At 41.4% G+C, this 17,874-nt stretch overlaps 1 protein-coding gene across 14 annotated transcripts in view; it reads right to left on the bottom strand.

The window, feature by feature from the left end:
* The window catches only part of FMNL2 (formin like 2), a 268,077-nt gene that overhangs the window by 35,232 nt on the left and 214,971 nt on the right, over nt 1-17,874 (bottom strand). For all 14 annotated transcript variants that reach the window (XM_043525637.1, XM_043525640.1, XM_043525638.1 and 11 more), the window contains 4 exons: nt 13,247-13,321; nt 6,991-7,101; nt 3,928-4,077; nt 465-566 (listed from right to left, as the gene is read on the bottom strand). In XM_043525637.1, coding sequence (XP_043381572.1) covers nt 465-566; nt 3,928-4,077; nt 6,991-7,101; nt 13,247-13,321 — 438 coding nt within the window. The remainder of the gene's footprint in view (nt 1-464; nt 567-3,927; nt 4,078-6,990; nt 7,102-13,246; nt 13,322-17,874) is intronic.

The raw sequence follows: 17,874 nt of genomic DNA, 5'->3' as shown, positions 1-17,874 counted from the left end.
GTCTGTGCTAATGAAGCCATACCCCAGGAAGGGAGTGAGTTTGGACTCTACACACAAGCAAGGCACCTGCTGAAACTCCACTGATGCTATGCATCCAAACTTTTTGAAGGCTTTAATTCAGCCTGTAATTTTCACCCACAATCAACTGTGTGCAAAACTATAGGTAGAATTAAATGCAGACATGAATGATAACGTTTAGACATCTACATGTCTGATTTGGCCAGGCAATCAGAGAGTTAAATGTCGAACGTCTGTTGTTTGCACCCACAAGTAAATCCGCCTGCCATTGATTATGGGTGCAAAGTTAGAAAAGTTCAATCCATAAAGTCTGAACCATGTGTAAGCATCACAATTCACTGTCATACTCCCATTTCACACAATGAATACCATTACTAAATACAAAATGAAATGGAGCTCTTTCTCCTGAATGTGACATCTGTCTGGAATGTCATCATCGCACTTACTCGAACAACGTCCAGTTCTTTGTTTCTCTGCATAAGCTGCTTTTCCAGTTCCACAATCTTTGCCATAGCTTCATTCTCTGTGTCTTGCAGTTTTTCCGATAACTGTAATTGAAAAAAAGATATTGATGGTAAGAGATTTCTCAATCAACACTATTAGTAGCGCTAACTGGAAAAGTGGTACCTGGTAAACTAGTGACACTGGGCCAAATCTTGAAGTTCTTATTCAGTAAAGCTCCTACTGAAATCAATGGAAATTTTGACTGAGTAAGGACTTCATTATTTGGTCCATGGGGCATGAACTGTATTGTTGATGGTCCTGTTAAATCTGAACATCTGCTAAATCTGATCAGCAGCCAACCCAATAAGACTGTAGTTTATCGAGTCTGCTCAAGAAGAGGATACCCTACAAAGAAAGCAAGACTGCTGGGCCACTTTGAAAAAACGGTCAGGAAGTTATCACTTTACTTATAAACTGGGTAAATTTAATCTGGAAATCACCGAGACACAAAAATCATGGAACCACACAATGCCATTTTTGCATTCACTTTGCAAAGTAGAATCTGCATCCCTAGGGTCCAGGTTTATTGTCTTTCAATGACTGTCAGATCAGATTTGCTCATTTCGCAAATAAAAATGTGTTGTTGTTGTAAATTGCCGATCCTACAAACTTAACATGGGATCTGAAAGCCAAACTGTAATTCTGACTGAATTGGGGTGTGTTGTAAGTGGTAATGTGCAATTGACTTCTGCATCTCTGCAAACTTTGAGGTAAAGATTCGGCAATTGGAACCAACATAATTAACAATTCTGTTAAAGCATGAACTTGAGAATTTTAAGTCTTCACTCGCATAGCCAAATTTATTTCTATTTGCCCAACAAAATCTAAGGCAGAAAAAAACATGTTTTAGTAACTAAAGTAGGCAATTATGTCTCTGAACACTCATAGTTAGCAGATCTATTAAATAAGAATGCACCATTTTTACCAAGGCATTTTTCAGAGCAAAACAGCACTTTAAGGGAGAGAATATTATAGTCAGTTCTAATTGCTCTTGAGAAAGAATGTACCTGTTCTATGTCAAGCCAATGTTCAAAATTTGGAGTAAAGTTACGACTTTGGGGGTTATTTTTCAAGTCAGGAAAACACTTATTTTTAAAACAGGAAAGTCATATTTTCAAGACTAAAATAATTGATACCAAAAATGTCTGACATGGAAAAACTAAAAGCAAGCCCTGCATCTCAGAGTAATACTACACTTCAGTCCTCATTACTGAACCATGTGGAACACACCTGAGCCTTTACCTCTTGAGGCTCTAGCAGTTTGTTTTATGAAGTCCAAGTGCATATCTGTTCTCTATCCATCTCCTTTCCGCATCAGACACAGTCCTACTGCTCAGAGATTTAAAATAATCCCAAATGCCTGCTTCCTCAGTCTGCTTCTGCTTTACACATACTTAGTGAATGTGCTGGAAGTCGCACAGAACTCTAACTGTACTTTTATGGCATGGAATGTTTATCTGCTCTATTTATTTGTACCATATTGCTAAGGAATCTGCAATTTATATGTAAATTAGTTTTTCTGTCCATAACTCTATACAGACCCAGGCTGTCAAGTGATTCCATCTGTAACTACCCTGAAACTAAGAACTCTGGAACTATTGGAATCCATACGCTCCAACCCACAAAGCTAGGACATACATGCTTAATCAATGGTGAGGTTCCCACCAAGGACTACAGAAACCATATGCATGTGAAGCAGAACCAGTACGGGTGCCCCAGATAGGAACCAGGTGAGCCTGATGAGTCAGATTCTCTGGTTATGTCTACATTTGGAGCCGGCGGTGGGAGTCTCAGCCTGATTCCCTACTTGAGCTAGCTTTCAATGAGCTGGCATGCTAAAAAATAGTCGTGTGGCAAGCGGCAGCATGAGCTATCTTGCCTGAGGACATACCCATGGGGTGGCTCGCCCGGGCTGCTGCTCGCCTCTGAACATAACTGCCTACAGTTTTTGGCACACTAGCTTGATGAGAGCTAGCATGAGTATGTCTACTCAAGCTGGGAATCATAGAAATGTAGAACTGAAAGGAACTTGAAAGGTCATCTAGTCCAGTCCCCTGCACTGAGGGAAGACTAAGAATTACCTAGACCATCCCTGACAGATGTTCATCTAACCAGTTCTTCAAAACCTCCAATGACAATGATTCTGCTGTCTCCCTAGGTAATTTGTTCCAGTGCTTAACTCCCCTGACAGTTAGAAAGTTTTTCCGAATGTCTAACCTAAAACTTCCTTGCTGCAATCAGTGACTTCTGGTAAGAACTTTACCAGTCAACATGTACCAGTTGTATACATATGATCAGTGCTTAAGTGGTGGACTTTTCAAGATGCACAGTGACCTGTGTGCACATAATGGGAAGGAAAGAAGATTCTATGGTTAACTCTGACGATTTAGGTTCAGTTTCTAGTTCTAATCCAGACTCACTGTGTGACATTGGGCAAATCACTTAATCTCCCTTTGTCTCAATTTGCCACATATAAAATGGGGATAATACTTTCCTAGCTCACAGTTAGGAGCGTAAATTCACTAATATTTGTGAGGTGTTCAGATGCTACAAAGATGGGACCATATAAATACCTAGAGAGTCAGACAGACATAACACACATTAGACCCAAACTACTAATCAGTGCAATTCTATTCTATTTCGTCTCTTGTACCACAACGATCACTGTGGTATCTGAGAACCTGGCGCTCTTCCCCATCCATGGCTATGGTCAAGTAAAACAAGATAATCAATTACACAAAAGTATAGGAGGAACCCTTTTCTCACTGAGTCTGTAAATGGCCTAGGAGTAAAGCCACCAATTAGCTAATGAGTGGAGAATATGAGGGCTAAAATACATTCTTGTGTGTCTTGTTTTTCATTACAAGTTTCTTATGCAACAGTAAAAACACATGGTTATTGTTGAGGAGTAGCCACCACTACTTGATGCCATTTCATCGTTAACATGAATGATTCTAAATTGAATCCAGAGTCAGTTCTAAGTACGAAGAGAAGCAGCAGCCTCTGCTAAGTCCCCACTGACTCAAGGTTGGAGGCCTCCCCACAAGAACTACAGTAGGGGAGACTTGTCATCTCTCAAAAAATGAAGGAAACATAAAGTGTCGTTTTCCCAACTGAAGACATACCACACTTAGCAACACCTGGATCTCCATAACCGGCTGCACAAGAAACTATCCCTGAGATGTTCTTTCCTGACATTTTTCAAGATTTGTTAAGATCTAGATGCCAAAAACCTGCTTAATCCCTCATCAGGAAAACAGCCCAAATGACTCCTCTTACGCCGAGGCTCCTGACACCCAGAGGCTCTACCTGTGTCTAAGCCTGTGCTTGCAGCAAGCTCACCAATATAAAGCATTAACAGCATAGCCTTAACTAAGTCAAAGGTCATTTCAACTTTGCACTAACATGAGAAATATTTTCTTCCAGTTCTTCAACTCTTTCCAAGGCTGCGTTCTTGGTTTCGGCATCTTCAAGCAAAGCTCCCACATCAAAAACATTGTCCAAGTAAGCTTGAATCTGCACTTGCAGTTTGTCACTCTCTGTGTGTTTCAGCTTCTGAAAGTCCAAAGTAAAAGAAGCATCATGAAATGTATTCAGCAGCATGCAATGACAAGGCCACAAATACTGAACAGATGCAAATACGTTGCAATCAAGTTTGGCCCCATTTTCGTATTTCAGAGAAGTGATTAACTTTTTAAACATCACTGAGAGTTACAAATAATACATGGCAAAATGTAAGGAGGCCCCCAAAAGTTCAAACTTTAAAATTAAGCAGTAATTTTTTCTGTAGTAATATTAGCATTTTCTTTAATGGCAGGTGTTTGAGATCTTAACATCTGAATATAACTATTAACAGCACATAAGCGAGATCTAAACACAGACAAGAGTACCAATCAGAATGTGAAGACTCACTGATGTGCCATGTAAATCTCTGACAAACATCTATTATATACTGTGGCCCACACTGTGCTATTCAGGAACAGGCTCACCCTGGGGTTGGTGTGGCGCCACGCCTCGCCACTGCAGTGGAGAGCTCCGAGGGAGAGATGTTGTGGTCAGGGAGACAAAAAATACCTCCTGGAACTCCCCAGCATACAGGCAAGAGCAGTCAGTTCTGCCAACTGGTACAAAGGAAGGGGAGGGGCTCTGCCCCCTTCCTACCCACTCTGGGCTGGCTAGTGCCCCACAAGGCAGTAGGTGACAGTAATCATTGCACTCAGATAAATAAGTGGAATTCAACTGTGCCTGACCCCTGAATGAGATGAGGGAAAGGCTCCGTGTGCCTTCCTCCTTGTGTACCTGTGCAGAGGCTCTGTATCTGTTCTCTATTGTTCTGCCTGTGTTTGAAATGAGGCCACAAAATTTGAAATGTCAGCCTTTGAGCTGAATAGGCATAGGTCAGGAAGAGATTGTGATGAAATATCTTTTTAGATGAATTACAGTTTTTGTGCTGGCAGAAGATCATCATCAGTACAGAAAGGAGTGCTCAGTGTCAATGCGTGCATATTCCTAGCAGAGAGCAAAAAGTAGCTCTGGCTCTGTGATCACTGAGCAGAGCCAAAGAACAGCAGGAACAGACAAACTCCTAAGCAACAAAAATACTGTTTTCCATGTAAATGTTCCTAATAATAAAACACTAGGAGAGAGAGAAATACACGGGGATAAGGGAGAAACGTGATATAAAAGCACCATTCTCTTTAAATAGAACATTTCCAGAAGGTGCCAGTAAATCTCTAAAGTCAGGAGCTTGCGGACTTCTAGTCAACATTCAATAGCATAATGTGTCATTTTTAATCTTAGCACCATAGCATTTAATCATTTGAAGAAATACTGTGTCTGCTCAACAAATGCTCCCCACCTTACCTGGTAACCTAGGTCCTGATTCAGCCAGGTGCCTAACTCACATGCTTAAAAGTCGGACATGTGTTTAAGTACCTTGCTCAATTGGGCCCCAAGAACAGAACCAGACCAATTAATTGACGTCATGAGGGATGAATTTGGTCCATTATGGCCAGCTGTGAGGCTCAACTTTGGAACAAACTTAGGTCTGGGGAAATGAATAATTACAAGATGAGGATCAAATTTTCATCCATGCTCCATGAGTAGGTTTACATCAATGGTCCCATTTTAGCAGACACAATGGCTACATTTTTAGCAAAATATGTATAATCTCCTCTGTCCCTTCCAAAAGCTCTCCTGGTTCAATGGACTTCAGGGGAGTTAAAAGGCATGTCCCCATTTTTCTCCCCAATGTGCTTTTTATAGATTTCCATTGCTGGCAGGTATGTCTCCCACTGCACATAACAGGAGTTCTGTACCTGGAAACGGGAGAAGATACCCCATACTTGCTAGATAAGAAGTATTACTGAATCCGCAGAGCCACTAACATTATCAGCTCCCAGCAAAGATAAATGCTTAAAACTAGGAGAATTAGGCAGGCTTATTGACTCTTTCAGTGTGGGGGCGATGCTGTTGGGATAAAGAAATATAAAGAAATAAGGGGAATGAAAGAATCAAGGTAGCTTGAACAATGTAAGGATAGTTCTGCTGACAACAGACATCATACTTCCAAGTACATGTCTGAGGTTACTTCTTCCTTTTGCTTCAATTTGTCATTTTTACCAAGTGATCATTTACTCATTGCTTTGCCATACTCATGGTTTGATTCCTGCTGCCCAGAGGATGGTGTTTCTGGAGCCAAGAAGGTAGTTACGTACCGTGCGTCCCATTACTGAGCATAGGGGCAGGGACTGAGCGAAGCTCTCAGAAGCTGTCGCTGGGTTTACTTTGCTGCTATGAGGCTACTAGCAGAAAACAGTTTAGCTGCCAAGATGTCTGAAATGAGCCCAGCCCTCTCAGCAGAGAGGTCACTATATTAGATTCAGGTTCCAGCTCCCTTGGAAGAAAGATCAGTATGCTGGAAGTGTGAGCCTTGTATGGTTTCATTCACCTTACCTGGAACAGCAACTAATTGCACATTTTGATCAAAAAAATACAGAGCAATGACCAAATTCACTCGAGGGTCCGTGCTCAACTTGGAGCAGGGCCCCCAGGATCAGAACTTGGGAGGCTGCAGCAACACAAAATGCTTTCAACATCCCCCTTCACCAAGAGACCTGCAAGCAGCCCTCACAACTCCAGAAGTGAACCGTGCTGGCCAATTAAGGCAGTGGGGGATGGACTGAGGCAGTGAATTCACGCTATTGCTTTTGCAGCTAGGGCTTCTCTGGAACCTATAACATTGTAAAGCTGCCCTCCTAAAATGGAGTCCAGAAGGGAGGTTAGGGGTGAACCATCTGGAATGGAGTGGCCCTTGCTGGCACAGAGAGGCACAATATGCAATTCTCTGCACTAGCAGAGACCCCAATTGTCATTCAAGCCATGCAGAGCCTGGCACTGTTCAAATATGTTAATCCATTTGGGAGATAATGACCAATTCTGGTCAGAGCAAAACCAGGCCATACTTACATCTAAATATTCGTCCAGACCTAATTTCGTAAATTCATACTGGAGATGAACTCTGAAATTCATGTCCTCTACTGAATGGACTACAATGTTGATGAACTGCATACATGCCACCTGTAGGGAACAATCATCACAGACTGAAAATTTAACAAGAAATAGCGGTGCAACCTTTGTTTTGTACAGAATGCTAGGATTTGCTACACTGCGTAAGAGTATTTAAAGACGATTCTCCTCCCTCCTACCCAGGGATAATAGCTCATGCTTCAGATAGAGAGGGAAAAAATCCACTACAAACCTCACCAGTTGAACAGCAGATGGTGTGTGCAAAGGCAGCATGCCTTTGTGACATCACGAAAAGCACGAGATTTGGGGCCTGATCCTAAATCCAGCGAAGTCAAAGGAAGGACTCCCACTGACTTCAATGGGGATTGGTTCAGGCCCTCTGTTTTGACAAACATCACTATAGATGTTATGATTGTTTAATGTTGTCATATTTACCACAAATGGAAACTCTCTGATTTTCTTCTAGGAGTCAGATGTTTTGTTTAAAGTAGTGGATCCTGGTTTAAAAGGTGTTAGTTTATCCTGATTAATGGAAATGTGGGATTTCAAAAGTTCAGGAATATCTGTAGAGCTCAGCTTTGTTTTATTGTGCCCTTTACATTGTCCACAGAAATAAAATGGTTTCCAGGCAATTGTTAGATTGTCCACCTGGTGTTAGATTTCCATCAGACTCCAGAAGTAATTTAATTAGCTCTTGAGAAGAAAACAACATCATTTTTCAAATGAAGGCCAGAATTCTTTTCTTTAATAATGATATGTACATTTTGTTTTGCAACTTGCTGGCACTGTTAAATTAGACAACAGGACTGGGCATTTTAAATGGAAGGTGCCTTGTTGTTATTCCTGGAGATTTCAAAATCCAAGATTTAGTAACTAATGATAAGATTCATATTTCTTAGCATATAAACTAACACAGACACAATGAAAGAAACAAACTCTCCCAAGCAAGGTCATCTGGAGCCATCACTACAACCACTCCCTCCATAACAGATGAGACAGGGTGGTGCTGAGGCTTATGGTGGAAGGATAGCTGCAAAATGCAGGGTGTCAGGTTGTATCACCCAGCTGAGCTTGCCTGTTCGTTTTACATAGATCTAGCTTAGAGTAGCAATAGTTGTTGGGCCAGATTCTGCCCTGAGATACATGTTCCCAGCTCCCATTTAAGTCAGTGGGAGTTGCACATGCTTATCTGACCACAGAATTTGCCAGATTCGTCTCAGTTATTTTTATAAATGTCTTTGTATAGTTGTTACCTTTACGCAGTAAAATCGAGTACTGATATATATGTTTGATATATTTTTTCAGTTAATAGGCTACAATATCTATTTTTTTCAGATACACAGGTATTATAGTATAAATAAAATGATACTGTATGTGTGTTTAAAAACAGTCAGTCAATCGGCTTAGGACTCACCTGAAAGAAGATAAATTCCATGCAGCATGACTTTACATACAGCCAAGACTTCAAGAACAATCTACCCCTTTGGGGTCAACCAACATTTTGCAGGAAGAAGTAAGCGAACAGGAGGGCTATGCTTTGAATTACTATTTACCAGAACACAATAAAAAGAATGCCAGCTAATTCTGCCTGATGGCTGTTTTTGTAGAGACCGCCTCCAGGTGGTCAAAGAGTTGCTATACAAGATCTTGGGAACATAGTAAACTGATTAACCAAGAGTTAAACATAGCTTGTTTGTGTCAAATGATTCTGTGTGTGTGTGTGCGTGCGTGCATGCATAATATCCATACTGCATATGTTTCATTTAAATAATCTGTTTGCAGAAAATATTGTGTAGGTCTCCAACAATGCAAATACAGTTGTGGTTGAGTGTAGGGATATGCTTGAATAACTACCTCCTCCTCCTCCCCCTGATTCAAAGACCCCTTTCATTTGGGGGGGAGCGGGGTGCAGGGGGCGGTGTGGAGGTGGAGGTGTGTGTGTACAGGAGAGGGGGACAGTGGACATCCAAATCCAAATATTTCAGCTTTGACCCTTTCTAATTGGAAAACGCTCCCTTAACATGGCTAGAAAGCTAACTTCATTATGTGAATCTTTATAATACAATATATTCTTCTCAAGTTTCCATAATCAAATACTCTTTTTTTCTTAGTATCACTACTGGCCCCAAACTGCTGAGCAATGGCACACTGGAGGGTAATTTAACAGAGGGCCAAATCCTCTTAATTTTAAAATGATCTGTTACACTCTCTTATTTTGTTTAGTAAACTCTTGCAAGAATAAGGGCAAATCCTGAGTTCCTTTCTCAGACCCTAATACTGCAGACATTTATACACATGAGTAAAGAGTTTACTAGATCAGAGTAACTGAATGTAAGAGTTATTTTTAAAATTAAACAGTAACAAGTTACTGGCAACAATAACAACCCTCACTGAAACACCTCTTTTTAGTTACTCTTTCCTCTTTTCACATTAACACCCTCTGATTTACCTCCACCCCCAGGTCAGGATATAATTAACCAAAAATCCTTTTTTGTTATCTTCTCCGGTTGACATCAAGCTGAAGTCGAGCAGCTGCAGAAATATCTTTGTTCATGTTCAGTTATAACTTGAATTATTACTCAAGTTTTAACAATGCCTCCTGGAGCCCTGATTTTTTGCCATAATTTTTTATCATCCTGCCATAACTGACTTTGGCACATGTTACAAACCCAAATGCTCACACAATATAGGTGGTTCAGCAATCCAACATTCAAGAACTCTCCACATTGGCTCTATCTTGTACGGTCTAGCTTTCCCGCACAACCCCAAAGCATATTTGTCATAGGTTGTTTTTAACAGCATGTGGATATAGTCAGAACCAGATGGTGACAGAAGGATCCAGTCTGTCAAACCATTTGTCATTAATTTTCTGTCTTTCTGCTGTAGGCCTGTCAAGTATTTAATCACTTAGAAAAAGTAGGTGGAAGCAGATTTTATTAGTATTGGGCCAGCTCTTGACAATCCTTACTCAGAGCCATGTTGTTCCATTTCAATCAGATTTCAACATTGACTTCAATGATGAGCTCTAAAAATGTAATGGCACAATAAGGCCCTTTAATCTGGGGGGCAAGGATCAGCATTCACATCACATGCCCTGTCAATACCCAGAGACAACTAGCCCCACTTTCAGAGAACACAATGGGATGGTGCGAGGAGGGATAGGTAGGTAGGAACAGGACCTAAATAAGAACTTCATGACTTGGTCAATAATGCATAGTCAGTTACACAGGGCCATAATTATATACAGCATCTAACATAACATAGAAAAGACACACTGTACCCTTAGAGCAGGCTATCTAATAAGTGTAGGCCTGAAAGGATTTGATTTTTATTGGTAAATCTCACTATACACTCACAAACAAAACAAATTCCATTGATAATAATTGAAATTTACAGATAGGCAAAGTAAGAAAAATGCTGCTTGAGAAATTATTAGCATTTGATTTAAGGGTATTTACTTTGTATATTTTGACATGTGACATTAACAATTTGTGTTTTAATGGTTATAAAGAATCTCAAAATCTACTGTCATTAAATAATTATCATCTGACCCCTCCATTGTCTGACCACCCCATATCTTCCTGCAACTGTGAAAATTTTAGATCAATAAAAACTGAAAAAATCCTTGAAGCTCATAATTTTGCACAACTGTGCAAATTTAAATTTATAAAAAAAATCTTTAAAAAATGCTTAAAAATAAACATTGATATTATCTGTTGAAATTATAAAAAAATAAAAATTTAATTCAGCCAAGCCTGGATATATGTAAATAAAGGTTAGTTTATCGATAAAGTTGGACACTTCCTGGTGGCCTGTGGAGAGCTGGCTGACCACAGGCTTCTGTCTTCTTGTTTCCAGTTGCTAAATTGCAGTAAAAGAGGCTAAAAATACACTGAATACTACCCTCATATTACTTTTTCATGTAAGCAATTGCTGGAGTCGTTACAGGAATATTATACAATCATGAACAGGTTGGGATATTGCCTTTGTGATTGTCCATAAGACAAACCTTTCTATTAAGTTGAAGCCAAAAATGGGACAAAGCTGAGAATATTTAATCTATATGGTGCCTACCATAATGGGGCTTTGGTCCCCCCCTGGAGCTCCAGGTGCCACCGCAATACTACTAACAAAGAGCAACAACAACAAGATTGTATGGAGTCACTGTAGACAGTTCAATAAGCCTAGCATAGTTATTTTAGATTTTGTAAAGCTTTTGTTTCAACATGAGAAAGTAGCCACAGAATTTTGTTTACAAGCCCAGAGACTGCCGTTTAAACATTCTTTATTGGGTGTCACGTTCTGTTGTTTTTTAAGAGTATCAAAAGAAGCAGACGGTTCATTGGATTGGTAATGAGACATTTCGTTTTCACTTCTTCATCATGGGTTTGAGTTTGGCCCAAGTTTGCAGGGGCTGAAAATCATTGCCATGGGAATGCAGTTCAAAACCTACCTGAAACGCCATGGTGGTCTTAATCTAATTCCTAATGGACAGAAGTTCACATTACAAAACCCATCAACACAACTGGCACTAGGTGCCATCCTTGTCAGAAGTCTGAGCAGAAAGGCCAAGGCTTGAATGGGCACAGAGACAGACCTATTCTCTCACCCCAAGGGGTGGATTATCAGGTCAAATTTGAGGCACATCGGCATGGGCAGCATTCTGAAGCTTGCAATGGTGATGCCTGTGCTGTGCCTTTTCTGTGAATAAATAGAGGACTTTGATTCCAGGGCTTTCAAGCTGACACCTTAAGGAATCACTAAAATTCACGTACGGTACATTTTTAAGACCTATGTTAAGGCTCAGTTCATAACAAATTCATTATGTTCACCATTTAAACTCATTCATGTCATGATTCATGAGATTTTGCAAAGCAAGAGCTAGAGTTTGGTGTGTATGGGTGCCAATGTACTCTTCCGCTATGTTTCTATTTTCTTTCCTGTTTCAGGGGAAGTGGTGTCTGTGAAGATGCACAAGCAAATTGAGGAACGAATAGTGGTAAAAACTAGTGTTATATTTATCTACAGATAAGGAAGGACAACGGCTGCAATGAGTCTTGGCCATACTTCCCTGTCACAGGGTGTTTGAGGATGTTGGCATATGTACACTATGCACATCTTGAGATTTCAGATATTTTCTATTCTCCCACCCAGTTACAGTGCACAGTACTACAAACAAGTCCTCCAGTTGTGCCTGCCAATGATCACATACTAAGATATTATACTTTTACAAAAGCCTTTCCACTACATCATAAGTGCCCACATTTTCTGTTACCAAGGGCCTTATTGGCAACTGACTAGGGGCCCAAAGGTAGACATTAAATTGGACAAAAGGGAGCACACTGTAGCAAACTTCATTTTTGACATGTAGATGGCCCTTCTTACTCATTGCCAGCATTATTGTTAAACATATGGTGTTAAAGTAGCACCTAAAGGCCCCATCTGTCATCAGGGCCCCACCGTGAGAAACACATGGTAAGCAACTGTCTCTCCCATAAGAGTTTACAATCTGAACAGACAAGACAAGACAGACAAAGGTCAGAAGCAGGGCCGTCCCTAGCTATTCTGGGGCCCTACACAGCCCCTCCCCTACCCCCCCGTGGTGGGGCAGGGGGGAACCACCCCCCAGCACTCACTGGTGGTGCGGCTGGGGCCGGGTTGCTGCACTTCCCGCTGCTGATGAGTGCAGGCCGGGCCCCTGCTGCAGTCCTCGGGAGTGGGGACGGGGCTGGGGCGGAGCAGGGGCGGGAAGAGGTGGGACTGGGACTGTAGCAGCATGCAGCTGCGCAGGGCACCAGGAAATGTGGTGCCCAATATTTCCTGGTGCCCTACACAGCTGCGTACTTTGCGTATGGGTAGGGATGGCCCTGGTCAGAAGGGGAGACACAGGCACAGGGAGCCTCACAGCACATCACTGGTGTAGCTGGGGCTCGAATACTGGTTTCCAAGTCCCAGACCTGTGTTCTACTGAATGGTCCACACAGATAGCCCCTAAGTACAGTAGCCAATAATAACACATCCGAAGAGTATCAATAGCAAAATTTGAGCAAAGTAAAGAATGGAAGCTATGTAAGTTTGAAGATACTCAATACATAATTAACAGAAAAAATGTACGTAAGCCCCAAAGGAGTATCGGGGAACAGGAAGGGACACAGCAAAAAGGAAAGTTTAATTTACTAATGACAGTAAGGCTTACCATGAAGTCTATATTGTTGTCTTCATTTCGGAAGTGTTCCATCAACTTTTCAAAGCGCTGTTTCTCTCCACAAACCTGCAGAGGAATCACAGTGTATCTGTTACACAACCATCCACTAGAGGGAGTACTAAAAACATTAAAACCAGGCTTACATGCTTATTCACAATCCTTTATGCACCAACAGTCTTTTCCCTTATTCAGACTATTTTCTTCATGACAAGTCTCACTGCACAAACATTTTTGACTCTCCAAACTCTGACCATCAGCTGTGCTGCAAGTCACCAGGATCAGAACTCAGGCTTAATTATAAAATAATTCTTTCCATGTTTCCTTGCCTTTAAAAAATTTAGGCCAGATCGTCAGGTGATGTAAACTGGTGTAGTCAATGGTGGTGAAGCCAACGGAACTATGGCAGTTTACACCAGAGGAGGATGTAGCCCTCTAGCCAGTTCACTAACCAATCATGTTAGATTCTTTTCCCCCTCAACACATTTGAATATAATGCCATGATGCAGAAGATCAAATTACAAGGTGAAAAACCATGAAAATTATCCTCTGTCAAATTTGGAGGTGATGTAAGTCAAATGCTGGCAAGTCTGTGTAAATGTTAGCTGGGGTGACTTACATGGCAAAAGGTAGAACAACAGGACTGATGGCAGGAAAAGCAACCAACAAAGGAAGAAATAAGCTCTGAAATAAAGGAGGTCTCAGTACATTATTTTATATCTTCTTACTTCTTTCTAATAGTTAGTTTCCCACTCTCTTGATTCGTCAGCATATATATTGTTAAATCCAATTTACAGCAGAGTTGCAACACAGTAAATAAGTTGAAGGGTGAAGGAAACTGGAGTGAATGAGTGCTACAACCATAACAAGGTGGATGTAAATGGATTACTAGAAAGATCCGATGTCCTCTCATTCCCCACCCAAGAACTGCATCTCTTAACACTGATGTGTAATCTAGGCCACCATTTATACACTTTCAGAATCTGGCCACAAAAACAAGACAAGAGTCTTTTCTCCTCAAAAAGCAGTTCAAATAAGACAGACAAGATAACTCACCTAGAGAGAGACTTAAGTGCCTTTCACTACCAGATGGGGGAGCACTGATTCATAGAATCATAGAAGATTAGGGTTGGAAGAGACCTCAGGAGGTCATCTGGTCCAACCCCCTGTTTAAAGCAGGACAAACACCAACTAAATCATCCCAGCCAGGGCTTTGTCAAGCCGGACCTTAAAAACCTCTAAGGATGGAGATTCCATCACCTCCCTAGGTAATCCATTCCAGTGCTCCAACACCCTTCTAGTGAAATAGTGTTTCCTAATATCCAACCTAGACCTCCCCCACGGCAACTTGAGACCATTGTTCCTTGTTCTGTCATCTGCCACCACTGAGAACAGCCGAGCTCCATCCTCTTTGGAACCCCTCTTCAGGTAGTTGAAGGCTGCTATCAAATCCCCCCTCACTCCTCTCTTCTGCATACTAAACAAGCCCAGTTCCCTCAGCCTCTCCTCATAAGTCATGTGCTCCAGCCCTCCAACTCTCCCTCTAATAAAGTGCTTGAAGCTCAACTTCACTGGATTTGACTTTACTATAGGGCCAATCCTGCCTCCTCCCCTGTGAGGTCAGGGGGCCCTTGGCAGAAGAACTAGTGCATTTCTGCTGCACATGGGGAAATGGTGGGGAAGAATTTGGCAAGGCCACACAGGGCTCCCCTGCATGGCACAGAAATTTGCCTCTGTGGAAAGAGTCAGAAAGATGTAAGTGGCAGATAGGTCTTGTATGGGTGCCCAGCACAAGGGTAAACTTAAATTAAATCAAATAGGTGAGCTGCAACAGCTGCTCACAGGCAGTGAGCACAGAGGCTCCCTTACCCCCCTGCAAATACCCTTTGTGGCCAGTGAGATTGTTTGCTGGAGTAAGGGCTTGTGCATTTCTTTGCAGGATCAGGGCCTTGAGTCAGAGGGGGATCACAGAACAGCAGTCACAAAAGTTCCAGGGTTAGTATGAATACCAGAAATTAAGAACCACTGCCTTCAGGCACGGCACTAAATAACACTGTGGGCCAAATTCATCCCCAGTGTAACAGCACAGATTCAGATCAAGAACAGAACAGAACAAAATAACAAAGGTTTAAAAGAATCTGAGATTCTCAGGGGGAAACCAATGAGATTAATGTGGTTAAATACCCTAGCAAATCAATACATAACAGTACACAGATAACATGAATACATAATTTATCTAGCTGTTGCCATTTATTCCAGAAAAAGAAAAAAACCCACAGATCTATTTGCTTGCACATGGAAAACAACTTGAAGAATTATTTATTATCAAAGGTAATTGTTTCCAGTCAACAGCCCTATGTGTTATGCTCTCCAGTGTATTTCTATTTTTCAGATGTGTCTGCTTACGTATGTCAATGATTTTAAGAGGCTAAACTGTGATATATTATCACTGTATTCACTAAAACTTGATTTTACACCAATACTGTAGTTCATAGCCTCTGAGCCACATTTTTAAAGGGGACTTGGCTTGGTTGCTCATCTTTGCACCTGCAAATCATTTATGCCTCCCACAAAATATAATTTATGTGCACAAATGGCATCTAGCTAGCTCAGTTGCAAGCGAAAATATCATTTGCACATACAGATTCTGTGCTATTTATATAGGCACCATCTATTGTGAGCATACAAAATAGTCACAGGCACAGATTTAGAGGCTGTAGTTGGACATATGTCCCTACTGTACATGTACTGGCACCCACCACTGACACTTCTTGTACTGGAGAGTTATAAATGTTTTTAGGCCAAATTCTGCTGTCAGACATGGGTGTGTCGGTTCCTTCTAATGAAGTCAGCGTCAGCCCAGCATACTCCTGAAGCCAGGGAGAGAACTTTCCTGCTTAGACCTTGAGCTCATTTCTGCGGCCCTTCAATTCAAAGTCAAACTCCCAGTGATGTCAGCAAGAACAGGAATTGGCCCATTATGTTTTCATGTAAAGAATGTGTCTTTATCAGGGCAGTACATATCTGAGTGAACTGATATTCACACCTTTATTAGTACTGCATCAAATTATGCTCTCGACTGTGCCCTCCTCAGAAAGAGGTTCCTAGCACAGATATGGAATATGTGGCCAGTGGGATTATAACTGGAAAAGCTATGCTGATGGGGAAGGAGCCGAGAGAACAGCATAGAGGGACTGGCCCACAGCGGGACTGGAACTTGCCTTTTTTTGTGGATTCTCAGGATCGGTGAGGATGAAAGGCCACACCCTTTGTCTTCCCAAATCCTAGTCCCAAAGGGAGACCTAGCTGGAAACTCTGGGACGCACTGTTGGCAACTCTCATGGTTTTATCAATAGTCTCAGGATTTTTGGTGTTTTTCTTAAAGTCCCAGCTCCTGGAATCACGTGAGTCTCTGATTTCATTAAAAAGGGGGGGAAAAGGAAGTTTCTAGGCCCAGGTTGTGAAGAAAAGCTCAAAAATGGGACCCGAGTGCAAGCTAAGGCTTAAAAACAAGAAAAAAACAAACAAAAAAAAAACAAACAAAAAAAGCCCCAAATTGTGTTTTTGAAAATCTCACGATTTCTTGGGGCCTGACCATGCCCATGCTCATGTGTGGGGTTGTTAGTACTGGCAAGATTAACTTCTCTGAAGCTAAATTCTCAGCCTTTCCTGGGCTCACTGTCACCACAGTCTCCCAGATTTCTCACCAGGAGAGATATGACCATACGCCAGTTTTAAGTTACCTATCCTTCCCAGGTCATTTTTCTTGTTAAAAAATAAACTCTTTGAGTCAAGGACCATTTTTTTGGATGTACAGTGCCTGGCACAATGGGACTCTGATCTTGGTTTGGGCTTCAGGGTGCTAATGTTATATCAATATTAAATAGTAATAGCAAGTTATAAACCTCTGGAAAGGAAGTTTATAATGAAAATGCTAGATGGTCCTTAGTGTAACAGCTCCAAAGTGCTATTATCACCATGGTTAATTAACAGATTACTTTTTATCCCCTTTGGCTTAACATGTGTTATTCAGTTTGGCAGGCAAAAATATTATAAGAACCGCCTCATCATAAAATAAAGAGACATGCAGTGTAGTTCTGAAAAAGAGTTCTGTGTAAGCTCGAAAGCTTGTCTTTCTTGCCAAGGGAAGCTGGTCCAATAAAAAGATATTACCTCACCCACCCTGTCTCTATAATAAAGAGACATGTAATTGAGCTTGATGGCTGAGACATGAGCACCTAAATTTACAAGTCTTGGCCTCCCAGTTTAAGAAGAGCATGGCTTCCCATGGATCACCCTCGCAGATAATAGCAGAGTTGGTCTTTGGTTACTTTCAAGTTTGCTGTGCGTCGTTCAGGGACTCCTTGCTGTGTGCAGTCACAAAAAGAAGTGATCAACCTCACAGCATCATGTGAAGCAGAAATTAAATCCTCCTGACATCAGAGTGCTAATCTCAGACAGGAGCTAAGTGCACCAACAGTTGCATGTGGAGTCTGCTGTTAATCTTCACAAAATGAACCATTTCCTTCCGCTTCTCAGGGCTTCTCATTATTAGTGATGGACAAAACTCATCCATGTATGGTCTCCTCCCTTCATTGCTCACAATAGTTTCCAGAAGCAGA

This window comes from Chelonia mydas, chromosome 11, assembly GCF_015237465.2.
Source record: "Chelonia mydas isolate rCheMyd1 chromosome 11, rCheMyd1.pri.v2, whole genome shotgun sequence".
Taxonomy (NCBI): Eukaryota; Metazoa; Chordata; order Testudines; family Cheloniidae; genus Chelonia; species Chelonia mydas.
The sequence above is the reverse complement of the archived record's forward strand: the minus strand, read 5'-3'. Positions and strand labels throughout refer to the sequence as shown.